This window comes from Ictidomys tridecemlineatus, chromosome 14, assembly GCF_052094955.1.
Source record: "Ictidomys tridecemlineatus isolate mIctTri1 chromosome 14, mIctTri1.hap1, whole genome shotgun sequence".
Classification (NCBI taxonomy): domain Eukaryota; kingdom Metazoa; phylum Chordata; class Mammalia; order Rodentia; family Sciuridae; genus Ictidomys; species Ictidomys tridecemlineatus.
In genome coordinates this window covers 15,372,282-15,387,097 of record NC_135490.1, presented here as the reverse complement: position 1 = coordinate 15,387,097, position 14,816 = coordinate 15,372,282, and the positions used below count along the sequence as shown (strand labels likewise).

At 44.3% G+C, this 14,816-nt stretch overlaps 1 protein-coding gene and 1 pseudogene across 6 annotated transcripts in view; both read right to left on the bottom strand.

Annotated features, from left to right (window-relative positions):
- Nucleotides 1-14,816, bottom strand: part of Csgalnact1 (chondroitin sulfate N-acetylgalactosaminyltransferase 1) — a 305,396-nt gene that overhangs the window by 39,986 nt on the left and 250,594 nt on the right. For all 6 annotated transcript variants that reach the window (XM_078030934.1, XM_078030933.1, XM_078030938.1 and 3 more), the window contains one exon: nucleotides 3,685-3,901. In XM_078030934.1, coding sequence (XP_077887060.1) covers nucleotides 3,685-3,901 — 217 coding nt within the window. The remainder of the gene's footprint in view (nucleotides 1-3,684; nucleotides 3,902-14,816) is intronic.
- Nucleotides 12,994-13,515, bottom strand: LOC101956468 (TSC22 domain family protein 1 pseudogene; annotated as a pseudogene).

Here is a 14,816-nt window from a genome sequence, read left to right as displayed (position 1 = left end):
AGGAAATGATAAAAACTAAAAGGCACATTATGTACTCAGGAAATAAATCAATAGCCAAAATAAACAGAAGTATTAAGTTGGAAACAGCAAGGTACAGAATGAATACATCAGAAAATCAAATTACTGACATAAAGGGAGGGCTTAAGTGAATGCAGATAAAAGCCTGAGACATTGAAAATCAGGGAGATGCTAATAAAGGAAGATCTTGAAGTAGGCAATTGTGCCCAGCACAGAACCCAATAAATGAAGAAGTACTTGAAAACAGAACACCGGAAAAGTCTCCCAGAAATGAAGGAACCCACAAAACAACCAAGCCCACTCTATTCCAGGCAAATGGCTAGAATAACTGGAACTGAGACAAGATAGATCCTAATTAATTTATTATGATTCCAGACTACAGAGAGATCTTCAGGCCACTAGGCAAAAGTCAGGCATTTGCAAGAGAGACAAAAGCAAGCTACAAGTCCCAGGAAAGTGTGCCCTGGGAACTTCCAGTCAGCCAAGCTATCTTTCTCCTACCAAGATCCCAGGCAGAGATCCTGGCTCAGGCACGGGTGACCCTTCTCCAAAAAAACTCCTTGTCCATGCAACAGAGCTGAACAGGGAGCAGGAATGGAGATGCTATTGTGAGAAGACTGGATGAATACACTAAAGCTACTTAAATACAGAACCCTGCTTTACAAAACAGGATGTGAAGGTTGCAAACTCAGACAAGATCCAAACAATGGATGACTAACAGATATTGGATGATGGAACACAGAGAAAGCATAGATGGTGCTGATTTCTTTTTCTTACTGCAATTTTTTAGACAATCCAGTCTAAAATTAAAATGTCATAAAAAATACACAGTCATTCCAAACTTTGGTTTTGTTTTTGATTTGCAAAATCACTTTATTTTTAAACTTTAGAAGGATCTCTTACAGTGAAGAGATGTTTTCTTAATGTTCAGCAATTTCTTCTGTTATACTTCAGATTCTCTTCTATAAATTTAAGAAAGGTAAAATTTGATTATTTAATTACAGATAGAATGTAGAGTATATCTCATGTCACATTAGAGGATTCCTAGCTAGCAAGCTATTGGTCTGTCTATAGAGAAAGAAAGGTGCTTGGAATGGTATTCAACTAATGTTAATAATAGTTCTAGACCTGGAGTCACTTTGTAAACAATTTATTCTCTATTGCTTAAACATCTTATACTAGCCAAGGATCACCTCTATGAACTAGAAATTCATGGGTAAATTAAAAAAGCAAAACCAATTTTCATCAAAATGTAAAACTTAGGGAAACTACATAAAAAGTTATAGAACAGATAAAAAAGAAAGGAATGCAGATCATTCACAGTGTCCTCCTCAGCATCAGCCAGTTAATAGTTTCCAATCTTGGGTAGGAAAGGACATCATAAAGACAGGGTCAAATATTTGACAAATAGCCCATTGTCATTTTCTCCCAGTAATCCATGATCATGATATCTGCATCTAAATATTTAGTCAATCAGAATTTGCTTTGTTTTTTGGTGTGAAATAAGAATTAATTTTTTTTCCTGCTGTTTAGTTAGTTGTCGTAACGCCACGTCATGAACAATCCCTTCTTCGTGATTCGCGATGCTGCCTTTGCTAAGTTATTAACGGGAGTTAAACAGCGTCAGGTATTCACCTGCCATATCCCAGTGGACTCAGAAGCCCTGGACTGCAGAGCAGACTCCAGCTTGGCCTCCTGCCCAGTGCCATCTGCTCAGGGAGCCTCTCTAGCCTGAATCCCCAGCAGCATGTTCTGCTCAGCGGGTTCTGCTTTCTGTGAAGGCAGTTTCCATATCTGGAATTCCTCTTCTCACCTCTCACATCTGGATAGAGTATCTGGGACATGTGACAGGTTCTCAAAACATCCTATCTGAGAAACAGTCTTTTCCTCCCACCCCTTTGTGCAGCCGAAGATACATGGTCAGTGAAAGTCAGGAAATGAGGCTCCGGGTTTTTGTGTGTTTCGTAAACATTCGCTAACATTACAGTTCACTTTGCCACCTCTGTTCTGGAGACCCATAAGTGATTACTTTCACTTTTCTCAATAATACTTCCCTTCTACTTTTCTTCCTGTGTTTAATGATTTGCAATCCTTGTGACATGAAGGAAGTAGCTAGGCAGATGTTACCTAGAGAATCCTGCCATTTCAGGTCCCCTGAGGGCTCCACTGAGGAGCAGTTTTGTGTTGAAACTGGTCCTAGGTATGGGCACACCAGCTGCTTTGAGTAATGCTACTACTTGATGCCCAGGGCTGACCACAGGGCTACTGGTTCCTAGGACATCATGTTTAATCAGCCAGTGGCACCTGCTATTCCAACACAGAAACACCACAGGAAGGTGGAAAGAAGCTCAAACACATAAACCCCTCAGTCAGAACCAGGGACAAGGAGAACTGCTACACCTGGAGAAGACAAGAGGTGTGGCGGCTTTTTTCAAATGCCTGAAAAGTTATGATGTTGAAGAGGCAATGGATTTGTTCAGTCATTTCCCCAGATCTAGAACTAGACTCATTGCGGGGAAATTACAAAGCAGCAGACTTTAGGTCCAAACAATCAAGTGCTTGCTGTCCAGAGCTGGCTGGACAGAGTCAGCTTGTGAGGTGGTCATTTGGAACTCACCCTCCAAACCACAGGTTGTGGGTGCTGTCGAAGGATTCTGAATTAAGGAGAATTGGACTAAATGACCTCAAAGGTCTCTTTTAAGAGTATTTTATCCTGATTTTAAATAAATGAGTTAAATATAAATGAATTACCATTTAAATTTTAAAAACCCAGCATATTTATGAACCAGATTTTGAGAGGTACCAACCACATTCTCATAGGGAACATGACTGCATTTAACAATGTGACTGTAATGATAAAAGATTAAAAATCAGCTTGATCTTCCGTGATTAGACAATATGATAGATAAAATGATATTCTACCTTTAAAATCAGCAGACTAAATAGGTTAGCTGGTTTACCTCAGTCAGTCTATGAATTTGGGCCATAAAAGCTTATTAGACCCAGAGTGAAGGGCTTTAAGTCAGACTGAAAAGTATCTCAGTGCGTCTGAGAACAAAACCTCACTTAGTCTTATTGAATAGCTCTAAAAACGAATGCTTGAAGCTTTCCTGGCTTGGTTCTAAGCTTCATCCCTTAGAGGATGAAGCTTAGAATAAAAAGCAGTTTCTGATTCATCCCCTCTCAGGGGTGGCTAGAGCCAGACAGTAGGACAGTACTGAAGTCAGCCCTCCACTGTGCAAGGGCCTGGGCCAGCAAGGGTTCAGTGTCGACAAAGGCTCTGTCACCAGCCAGCTCCTCCTGCTCCTTAGGATGTAGAATGTCACCCTCTCGCCTTTGAGAGTCTTATTTCCTGCTGTCCCCAAGCACACACTCCTGTCACAACTGAACACAAAGGGCAGGGGGTCATCTTTGGAGGCGGTGATGAGAACCCGTCCTTCCTAATTTTCACTTCCGAAGGTAAATGTGCTTCTCCGGGGATTTTTCTCATTGTGCTTTGGGGAAACACAGATACCAGTGATAAACTCCATACCAAGAAGACAGAGTTGAACAGCCAGAGAAAGGGCGCTCTGTACCTGGCAGGGGAAACGGAGGGGGTGACAGGACGTGAGCTCAGCGTTCTGACGCACTGTTCCACGGGAGATAAACGTGTGCAAACAGACCAACCTGAAGTTCTGCATGAACTGCCGGAACTTGTCCACCCTTTTGGCGAGTGGCACGATGACGTTGATGAGCGTGTTGGCCATGTTGAGTTTCTCTTTCTTCACTTTGATGATGGGGCCAAAGGGCCGAAACAAGACCAGTCGCCTGAACTCGTGCTTGCTGTCTCCTCTGAAGGTGAGCTCATACAGAGTGCCTTTGTCCCTTTCTGTCCTGTAGATCCCTGTTAACACAAAGACAAGGAAAGAACGTTTCAAGAATTATTCTTACTGCTGAGTTCTTTTTTTTTTTTTTTCCATAACGGAGACCTCGCACAAAATGCCTTTAAAAACTGATATTAAATCTCTACGAGTATTAGAAAATTTCAAAATGCTCCAAATTAAAAATACCAAGAGAAACCCAAATGCCATCCATTCAGAAAACCCAGTTGCAAAGACTTCAGGAAAAACATGGGGAAAACGTATCATGCTCTGTACAAAACTATATTTATATTATTCAGAGGCATTCATAAAAGGGCTGCTAGGAAATATGCCAGAATAAGACTGATGGTGATGTAGAGTGGGATGTGTTTTTTTCTTTTCTGCTATTATTCACATTTTCTGCAATATGATTAGAAGAAGATTAAAATGATTATGTTTATTTAATTTAAAATGTATGTGTTATAATTATCTCTGAGGAATTATGGCCATTTCAAATACATTGACCACAGTGATCTATTCAAGGCATTGCGGAGGAGCTCAGGGCTGGACCTGTGGGCTATGTGGCCCTTGGGAAGCTTCTGGAAGCATCAAAGCAGATAACATATGAAGTACTCAATATGACGAGTAGACACATCCTATTTAGCTTCACATCTTCCTTCTTGCCCCTAAGCAGCGTGGCTCAAGGCTTCACAGCACATATGCTCAAGCCAGAAGTCCTGGGCTCAATCTTAGCCCCACAGATTTCTTGTATAAAATTACTTAAACTCTCTGTGCCTCGTTTTCCCCACAGTTTGCTGCGCAGGGTACGTGCTTTAATACGTGTCGACAATGGTGCACGACACACAGTGGGTCCTCAATAAATGTTGGCTTCCATCTTTCCTCTCCCTTCTTCTGCAGCCCTGTTGTGACAGAGCACAGTCAGAAGACACAGAAGCAGAAGAGAGGGCAGTTTGTGTTCCCTTCAGACTGTGTCCCACCCTAGGCCACCGTGACTGAAACTCCACCAAGTGTGGCTTGTCAGGTTGAAGACGTCACCTCAGCTTCTCTGCTCCAGTCTCAGGAGGAGCCTCTCCGCAGCCCACATGATACAACTTCCCTGCCTAAAGACCTTAATGTCTACGTTCCAGTTTCTTCCTAAGATCATCAGTTATGGGAGTTTTCTTAAAGTCAGAAAAAAAAAATAAGGGAAACTAGTCACATTAAAAAACACCAGAGAGCTTTTATCCTTGACATCTTCTGTTCCCTGTCGCCTTCTTCCTCTTAACCTCATTGGCTGAGAATGCACCTTCCAGTCTCTGAGTAGCTACAAAAATAAATCTGCAGGGAGAAATGTCTGCCTCTGGTGAGTCACAGGTTGTCCCGTGGCTCATCAACCCCTTCTCTTTCCTTCCTCATTCCCCCTCTTCCCTTCTTCGGTGGGAACTATACCTCTTCCCAAACGTCACCAAGTTCTCGTCTCTGTTCTTTGGCTCATAGGGGCTTCTCATCCTCCAGCCCTGGTCTTTCCGCTCTTTGATCTTCGTGAGGTTGGGAGAGAAGAGCCAGGTGTCTGCTCAAGGCGGCTTCCTACCCCACAGCTGTCCCACGGGCCCACCCGAAGGCACAGAGGCACAGTGCACTGGCTGTCAGCATGGTGACGGAAGGACCCTGGTGCAGAAGGACACAGACTCAGTCCTCTTTGGAAGCCTTAGCTGGATCCTCGGGCAACAGGGCACACTGCTCAACTGCCTTCAAAGTCACGGAGGCGGACAGGGTTCTACTTGGCTGATGTTGGAAAGGAATTCAAGAGTCTTCCGGCGATGGAAGAGAAAAGATTTATTTCTCTGGAAGCTCACAGGACTTCTTTGAAAACATTAAGTGGTTCCCTTCAAAGTCTGTTAATTCTTTCAGGCAATTAGTTCCCATTGCGGAAACAGGCTCTTTCCCCAGCTCTAATGATGACTAGAGCAGCTGCTTAAACCACCAACTCCCAGGAACCAAGGGAGGCTGGGCTGAGTCAGAGAGAGTCCCAGCGGGCCACAGAGGGCAGATCCGCACAACTGAAACCGGCCTGCCCGGTCGGGTCTGCACCTTGTCAAGCTTCTCCTACTCCACGTCAGCTGCACGGCTTCTCCTTTCACTAACGAACAATGCAAAAGATGCAGGTGGGCCAGGGGGGTTGTTTCTCCAACTGACCCCTCTTCTTTTACTCAGCACCAGGCAAAGAATCATCAGCTTTTAAAAATCTACATCCACAGAATCGAAAACACAGACAGCAGTGTATTCAAATCCGTCTCAAGAGATAGACACCTATTTATAAAGAACCCAGAGAATGCAACAAATGTTATGAATAGCAATTCCTGTAACTGTGGCCTACTAGTGGTCTTTTGCAGCCCCACACATCATCAGCCCAGGGTGACAGTGATCCCAGTCTGCCCAGCTGTGGTGACTAGTGGCTCTGAGCAAGGGAGGCCCCCCCATTAGGATGACCACAACACCGTTTGAACTGCTTTCTCACTACCTTCCACAAATTGTGCCTTGAAACAGTTGTTACATCAACTTTTGAGTACGTTTCCCCATACTCTAATTATTTTAATCATGTCTTATCAATCTGATTTGAGATTCCCTTAATTGCATCTCTTTTAAAGATAAGTTATTTAAAACAGTCCACCAACACCCACACCCCACCACCACGCCCACACTTACACGCTTAGACACCTGCACAGAGAAAGCCCTCCCAGGTGGTCTGCTACGAACACAAAGGACAGCACCTAAAGGAATTCTTTTGCTTCCTGAATCTTTATTTTAGTGGTGGGAACTCAAAGGAACAGAAAGGAAGCAGACAGATGCATTACGAGTCGGGGTGGCCTTCTAGTCTGCGAGCTGGCACGCACTCATGGCAAACACAAAGCGGGTCAGCCACGCCAACACTTTCGTAATATTTTATAGGATAATATTGTTTTATGCACTATACAAATGAAAGATCAAAATAAGAACTTTGTAGCAAGCTTGGATCTTCTTCAGACACCCTAGCTGGCATCTCTTTTCCTTTCCCTCCCTCCATAGATGCAGTGAGCCTGTGGGGCCACCTTTGGAGAAACTGGAGCCCTGTGCAATGCTGGTGGGAATGTAAAGTGGCTGAGCTACTGTAGATACAGCCTGGCAGTTAGCTCCTCAAAAAGTTAAACCCACGTTCAAAGCCACATTATTCACAAAAGCTAAAAGACAGAAGCAACACAAACCTCCAGCAACAGATGAATAGACAGACAAAATGCAGCATATGCATACAATGGAATACGATTCGATCAAAGAAATGAAATTCTTCTAACTTCTACAAGAATTCATGTCCTTGAAGACATTGTGCTAAGTGAAATAAGCTAGGGGATTAATTAAGGCAGGGGCTGTGGGGAGCAGGGCATGGGAAGCTAGTGTTTAATGAGCGTGGAGGTTTTATGTGGGGAGACGAAAATGTTCTAGAGATGGAGAGGGTGGTGGTAGCACAACACTGTGGAGCTCCCAAACATTACCAAACTGGACACTTAAAAATGGTCAATGGTTAATTTTATGAAAGGCACATTTTCCTCCCTCCGTCGTAACTGCCCTCCTGTGGAAAGGCCTGGCACTTTCTCAGAGACACACATACCCCACTAGTCTCCTTGCCTCCTTGTCCCCCCTCTGACACTGCTCTTCCCACTTTGGGAAGATGCCCACAGCAGTCTCAATCCAAAGTGGTCCCTCCTCCTCCTGACACTTGTGTCTCACAGCATTTAAACATTTTTGTCCTGAACCACTGGTTTTGGTACTTGAGAACATGAAAGGACCTTGAATTACCAGACAGGCACACGGAAATCAGAGAAGTTGTCATTTCCCCACTTCCACCTGCCTGGTTACTGACTGGTGGGACAGTGCTGGCTCAAGAGTTTACTCCCCTTCACATGCAGCACTGAATCCAGAACACAGAAGAGAAGCAGCAACCTGGAAAGAGCTTTTGAGAAGTCAGGATAGACAGAATAAAGTCTGCAGTGAAGCCCATGGTACTGGGCTTGCTGGCCCACATCTCAGCCTCCCATGGACCTTTACGGCTTTGATTTCACTTACTATATAATCTTGACAGTTGTTACATGAGTTATCTGTAAAATGTTGCAAGTAGTAAATTTTGAAAGGGAGGATTTTCAGGGGAGATGGAGATATTTCCCAAAAGAAAAAGAATATATTTGTCCCTGAATGCCTATGGGGAATTGGTTCCAGGATTCCCCAAGCATCTCTAAATCCAAGGAGGATGCTCACATCTCTTCCATAAATGGCATAGGATTTGCATATAACCTACATACATCCTTCCATACACTTTCAATCCTCTCTAGGTTGCTTGCAGTAGCTATTACAAGGTAAATTCTATATCAATAGTCGTTATACTCTATTGTTCAGGGAATAATGATGAGAGAAAAGTCTATATGCTTTCAGTACAGATGTAATGTTTTTGAACATGTTCAATGCAAGGTTGGTTGAATCCTGGATGCAGAACCCATGGATACGGAGGGCTGACTGTCTCTGGGAAAAGAATATCTGTAACAGGTAGAAATGCTGATAGAAATAAACTGTGACAGGCAAACTCCTGATAGCAGGACAGGAGGCAGAACATTATTTTAAAAAATTATCTGGGATCATTTAATATTAAAAACACTCCACTCATGTAAGTGGTCCTTGAAGACATCCTTGAAGGAGCACACACCTGCTTGCTCTGTGATTCTGGAAGAGCATATTCTGCTGACCTTTTTTTCAGGAAGAGAAAGAAGTAAGTATGTGAGAAAGGTTTTATTAAAAAAAAAAGTACTTTTTAAAAACTATGGTGCTTCAGTTACTTAGAAAGTTTTGCCTAGATTGGTGTGTCTTGATCCCAGGCCACCAGATAAATGAGGCGTCATTACAGTGCTGTCACTTGCCAGCTCTGATGTCGCAGATCAATAGTAGAAACGTGGTATTTGTGAAAGCAATGAACAGACTGCCATGGGTCCCCAGGGTCAGGTGCTAAAAAGTCAACAAGCAATCAAGGAGCCCCACGGTGCAGCTTTTGCTTGTCAGCTAGGTCATGGAATGTCCCTTACTTTCAGGCCATATCCTCACTGAAATTTAACCCTGTTTACCACGGAGAATTTCTTTCTTTCTTTTCTTTTTCTTTCTTTCTTTCTTTCTTTCTTTTCTCTTTCTTTCTTTTTCTTTTCTTTTTTCTTTTTTTTTTTTTTGTACTGGGGATTGACATCAGGGCACATAACCACTGAGCCACATCCCTGGCCCTTTTTATTTTTTATTTAGAGTCAGGGTCCCACTAAGTTGCTTGGGGCCTCGCTAAGTTGCTGAGACTGGCTTTGAACTTGCCATCCCCTGCTTCAGCCTCCCAAGCTGCTGGGATTACAGGCGTGCACCACTGCACATGGCTCTGAGAATTTCTTCCACTGGGTAAAAAATGGTTGTGCCCACTGTACTTGCTGAGGAGATTCATAAATGATCTTTTCTCATTCCACAGACTGCATTCCGTGTGTGCTTGTTCCTGTCATAGATCTGAGCAGATAAACCAATATTTAGTTCTTACTCTGTTAGAAACTTCTGAGAACCTCACTTATTTAGAGCTCCTTCTTACTCCAGCACTAGTATTAGCAGTCGACTTTCTTTCTTTTCCCCCACCCCACAAAACTACAACGTACCTATCACCTCACAAAGGCCTCGGGGTATCTAACAATAAGTAGGAACCGAAGGCATGTAGGATTCTGGAGCTGCAGTGGGCTGGCTCCACACAGGTGACCTGCCAGCCCCACATCATCCATTTTCAAGTGATGCGATTTTGTTTTATCCTTGATATTTCTAGTGGCTACCAGTATTAATCCCCCCAGATCACATTCAGAGGTGCAGAGAGGAGCAAGATAAAAGAGCAGGGCTTTCAGAATTCACGTTCTAGGGAAGAACACACAAAGGTAAGCAAGACAGCACAAGTAATCTGGTACGCACCTCCCAGAGTCAGCCCGAGTGAACAGTCGGGGAGGCTGCGTCCACCTGGAAGAGGGTCTGGGTGGTTAGGTAGAAGATGTCTCACCAGAACTGAAGACCGAGTGGCTGTTTGTGGGGCCTATAAGATCAGAGAGGCCAGGCCAAGGAGGACAATGGCGTAAGTGAAGATGCTGGAAACAACAACAAACGAACACCAAACAGCTGGCTGGGTTTGGCTGACTTGCAGCAGCGCGGCGGACTGGGTGCAGTAGGTAGGTGTGGGAGAGCAGTGGGAGATGAGCCGGAGGTCAGGGGCGGCCACGCCACCTGGGCCAGCTAAGTCCTCCTCACAGGTGTGACTCGGTCCCAGCGCACAAGAGCACCAGGTGGTTTAACAGGCGGGATGAGGCGTGAGGAGGATCACATCACAGCAGGGCAGAGTGGGGGCGGATGACAGGATGTGAGCTCAGAGCAAGGAGGAAGGAGCCACCCGGTGCAGCGGGAAATGACAAGGGCCTGAGCCAGGATGGTGGCAGTGGAGAGGACGGGGAGGGGGAAGAGGCTGGTTAGAGAGCTTGGTCAGAACGTGTTAGAGAATGGTCATCAGCAGAGGGAAAGGGAAGGAGGTGGGGGTGACTCCAGCGGCAGGTGAGAAAGAGGACGGGCGTCAAGGTCTGCCTGTGCTGATTTGAGGTTTGCAGTCGGCAGACAGAACTTTTTAAACATAGAGTTGGGCCTTCCCACCAAACAAACTGAAGCTGTGGGTATGGATGAGGTCCACCAGGGAGGGTCTGTAGACCAAGAAGGAGGCCAGTGTGCTCAAGGTCTGTCTGCACTCCCACGTTCATGGGTCGTTATTCACAAGAGCCAAGACGTGGGAGCAATCTCAGTGTCCTTCAACAGGATGGATAAAGAAAATGTGGTGTGTACAAACACGGCAGAATACTACTCAGCCTTTAAAAAGGAAGAAATTCTGTCATTTGTGGCAGCATGAGTGGAGTTGGAAGCATTATGCTCAATGAAACCAGCCAAACACAGAAAGACCAATACTGCATGGAATCTAAAATGATCGAATTCACAGAAGCAGAGAGTGGAATGGTAGTTCTCAGGGGCTAGGAGGCTGGGGGGGGGGGGGTTGGGAAAAAGGAAGCTGGTGGTTAAAGGGTATAAAAATCTCAGGAAAAGGCAGTGATAAAGAAGAAGAGAGGGTCAAAGTATCCCTGCGATGCGAATGAACAAGAGAGAAAGAGACTGAGATCAGCCTAACAGAAGGGAAGGGGAAAAGGTGGATTCTGAGGATGTCTTATGTTGAATGTGATTCAGGAGGCAAACAGGTCCAGGAAATGGGGCCTCTTGGCACTTTTCCCCTCATTACTGCTCAAGTTTGCCAGACCCAGGCCACAGGCTCCTGAGGTCCCCAAGTATGTGGATCTCTTCTTCACTCTCAGCTCTTATGATTCAAGAATTAGGGGTTTCCTAGGAAGACAGACAGACCTATTTCTTTCCATCACCTTATTTTAAGAAGCAAAAAATGACTAGAAATTACACAAGCTAGATGTCTACCCTGGACTAAAGAGAGCTGAAGAAACCGGGCAGGACAGGAGAGGTTCAGAAGGCGGGAGCTCTTCGGGGAATCCAGCACAGACATCTGAGGCAGGAAAGTCAGGGCAGCCATTATCAGGAAAGTTTCCGAACAGCCGCCAAGACTTCCTCTCACAACACAGTGGAGCCATTTATCCGGACGCTGTGGGACAGCAGATAGCTTACATACAGGCAGCAGCAATGAGCAGGAGTTCAGAGGTCAAAGATCGAGTATTGTCCCTGGCCAACCATGACACTTGTCCTCACGCAACTGTCAAACTGACTTGCCGCCACCCAAATAGGACATACAGCCTAAATGAAACTGACATTACCTTTGACTCGTATCTCTCTCAACCACATTCACAAATATCATCTTGATTTTAAAGTTATTCTTCCAAAGAGATAAGCCATTCGTTACTTCCTGTTATAGATGGTGAATGGAGGCCTTTGGAGAAATTTAAATAAGTAACCTGTTCCAGGTTACCCACGACGTGATCAGACTGCTGTGCATGTGACTGGATTTAAGAGCAACATCATGTTTACGTTCTTCTGGGGCAAATCAACTTCATTAAAATGAATGTTAATCACTTTTTTTTCCTGTTTTCCTCTTTTCTTTGAAACTGACATTTGAGAACAGAAAAAACATCATGAAAGATGCTTCAAAAAGTTAATCAACTTTCCCAAAGTATATCAGACAAGTCAATCTTAAAACTCATCCTTGAGAAATTGATAATGTATTTTTTATACCTTTATTTTATTTATTTTTATGTGGTGCTGAGGAACAACCCCAGTGCTTTACGCGTGCTAGGCTAACACTCTACCACGGAGCCACAACCCCAGCCCAACATATTTTTTTTTTTTTAATCAACATTTCATATGCTTTATGGAAAGCTGACAAGTACAACAGTTAAATTCAGTGACACCTTACAATGGCATAGTGAACATGCACAGGAACATTTGCATATAACGACCACACAGGTGATCTGTACAACACCCTACTGAGAAATCCATTTCATTAGCTAAAACTGATCGTTTTTCGAAGTCATCAGCCAGCTCAATCCAAAGACTTCACTGAACAGCAGCTAGATTTCTGATTACATAAAGTGACTGTGCCAAATTCTTAAAATGTCTTCAGGTGTGGTTTTTGTCATGCAGCAGTCTTTATGTAGTTCTCTCTATAAAACAATCCACACCTCTTCAGCCAGCCAAGAAAACAATCTAAATTTCAATCTGTACAACCTAAATGATGTACAAAATAGTTACACTACATAAACAGGTTCCCAATAAGCAAAATAACCTTCATAGTAAGAGCATAAGTCCCTGCTACCTGCCATTGTTTTATCACTAATAGTTTTGCGTCTTCTGCTGTTTAAGAGGCACAGTATTTTCAAGTTCCTCATGGTGGGGGGCAGGTAGAGTGCAAAGTCCAGGGCGGAGCTCCACTGCTCCCTAACCCTGAGGAGTACACTGCCAGCCAGCTGCACTCTGGGAGTGGGGTGGACTGCGGGAAGGGGTGGAGAGGCACCCAGCTCCTCAGCACCACTTACCCCCTTCCTCAGGTATCTGCCAAGCTGCACAGGGTCCATCGTGCTAATTCTCTGATGAACCTTTAATTCACCCAACTAATTAATTTCTTCAAGCCAAAAGCAAATGAGTGTTTAACACTGGGAAAAAAAGGTAACGGCATATTTCAGTCTCACATCTCTGTGACTATGGAGGCCGACTCTCCCTAGTACACCTTCCCGGTGTGGTCAGTTCAGACAACAGCAGCAGCCAGTTCTGCGAGGAAATAGGAGGCTGTGAGCTTGGTTCTGAGTCCTGGGACGCTGACTGAGCCGGGGGCTGTGTGGTCCCCTGTGGCTGCTTGGTGGCAGGAGGGGGGTCAGCCTGCAGCTGGTCTAGAAGCTGAGTGAGCTGCTCAGGACTGGCCAGTGTCCTCAGCCGAGTGTCTTCCTGCTCCAGCTGGGAATTTTTCTCCCTAGTTCTCTGATTGGCTCTTGGAGGACTCCACTTCCTCTCTAACTGCAAACATCAAATGGCTTTTTACTAGATCTATAGCTTGCTTGATTTTTTTGTTGGCAGCTACCATACTTGAACCAGAGGAGGTTAAAGGGAGTCAGACCCTGTCCCTGGAGCAGCCAGTCCTGGCGGCTGCTCAACTGACAAGACCTCCTATTTGGGAGGTCAGATGGCCAGAACCATCTGATCTCTGGATAAGGTCTTAATGATTGATCCACTGTTAGCAAAAGAGTACACCAGATCTGATCTTTGTTTTTCAGATATAGGATTAATAATAACACCTACTTCTTCATTACGCTATTGTGAAGGTTAGCCTGGCACACCAGAAGTACTCAGAGATGTTAGCAGTAACAATAATAATTGCTATTACTGTCACCATGTCATCCACTTTGCTCCATTCATCATTTAATGTATTATTGTTCTTGGTCAAATAGGCCAGGACTCAAGTGTCTCCACTTGCTGTACTGGCATTTAATATGCTTGAGAGCAGAATACAAGTAGTTATTGTTTTTTAAGTTGCCACTGTGGAACTAGAAAAGGTGAAGATTCTTGTTATTCTGGTCAAACACCTTGTGATAGACATATTAGCATATGTAGTATTTGAGTCAAGGTCTTTTTTTTTGGTACTGGGGATTGAACTCAGGAGTCCCCACTGAGCCACATCCCCAGCCCTATTTTGAACTTTGTTTAGAGACAGGGCCTCACTGAGTTGCTAAGCACCTCGCCATTGCTGAAACTGGCTTTAAACCCACCATCTTCCTTGTCTCAGCCTCCCGAGCTGCTGGGACTACAGGCATGTACCACCAAGCCCGGGAAGTCAAGATCATTTTTAAGCAATAATGCAGTGCCATTTTTAAGATGCAATACAATTTTTTAAAATATTTTTTAGTTGTAGTTGGACACAATGCCTTTATTTTATTTTGTTTATTGTTATGTGGTGCTGAGGATCGAACCCAGCACCTCTCAAATGCTAGGCAAGCACTCTACCATTGAGCTACAACCCCAGCCCCAAGATGCAATACAATTTTTAAAATGTATGATATCAACTAAAAGTTCCAAATCATTGACCCCAACACCCTTTTCATCTATTACAATCTTTTATCTGACTACACCTACCTCTGCTTTCAACCATCCAAACTGGTTAGCAAAACAGTGCACCAGATCTTATCTGCACCGTCCTCCACAATTTCTAATATAATTAGAACAGGGTCCTTCCTCTGCCAGACACACTGACTCTCTTGGCTTTTGCATGCAGGCTTCTGTGGTTGGCCAACACCCACGCCAGACACTCCTTGTCTAATCCTGTCTTCACCACTGACTTGGTACCTCCTTAAATAAGACATTCAATGGCTCAGGGTTCCTATTCCTAGTTTTAAGAAT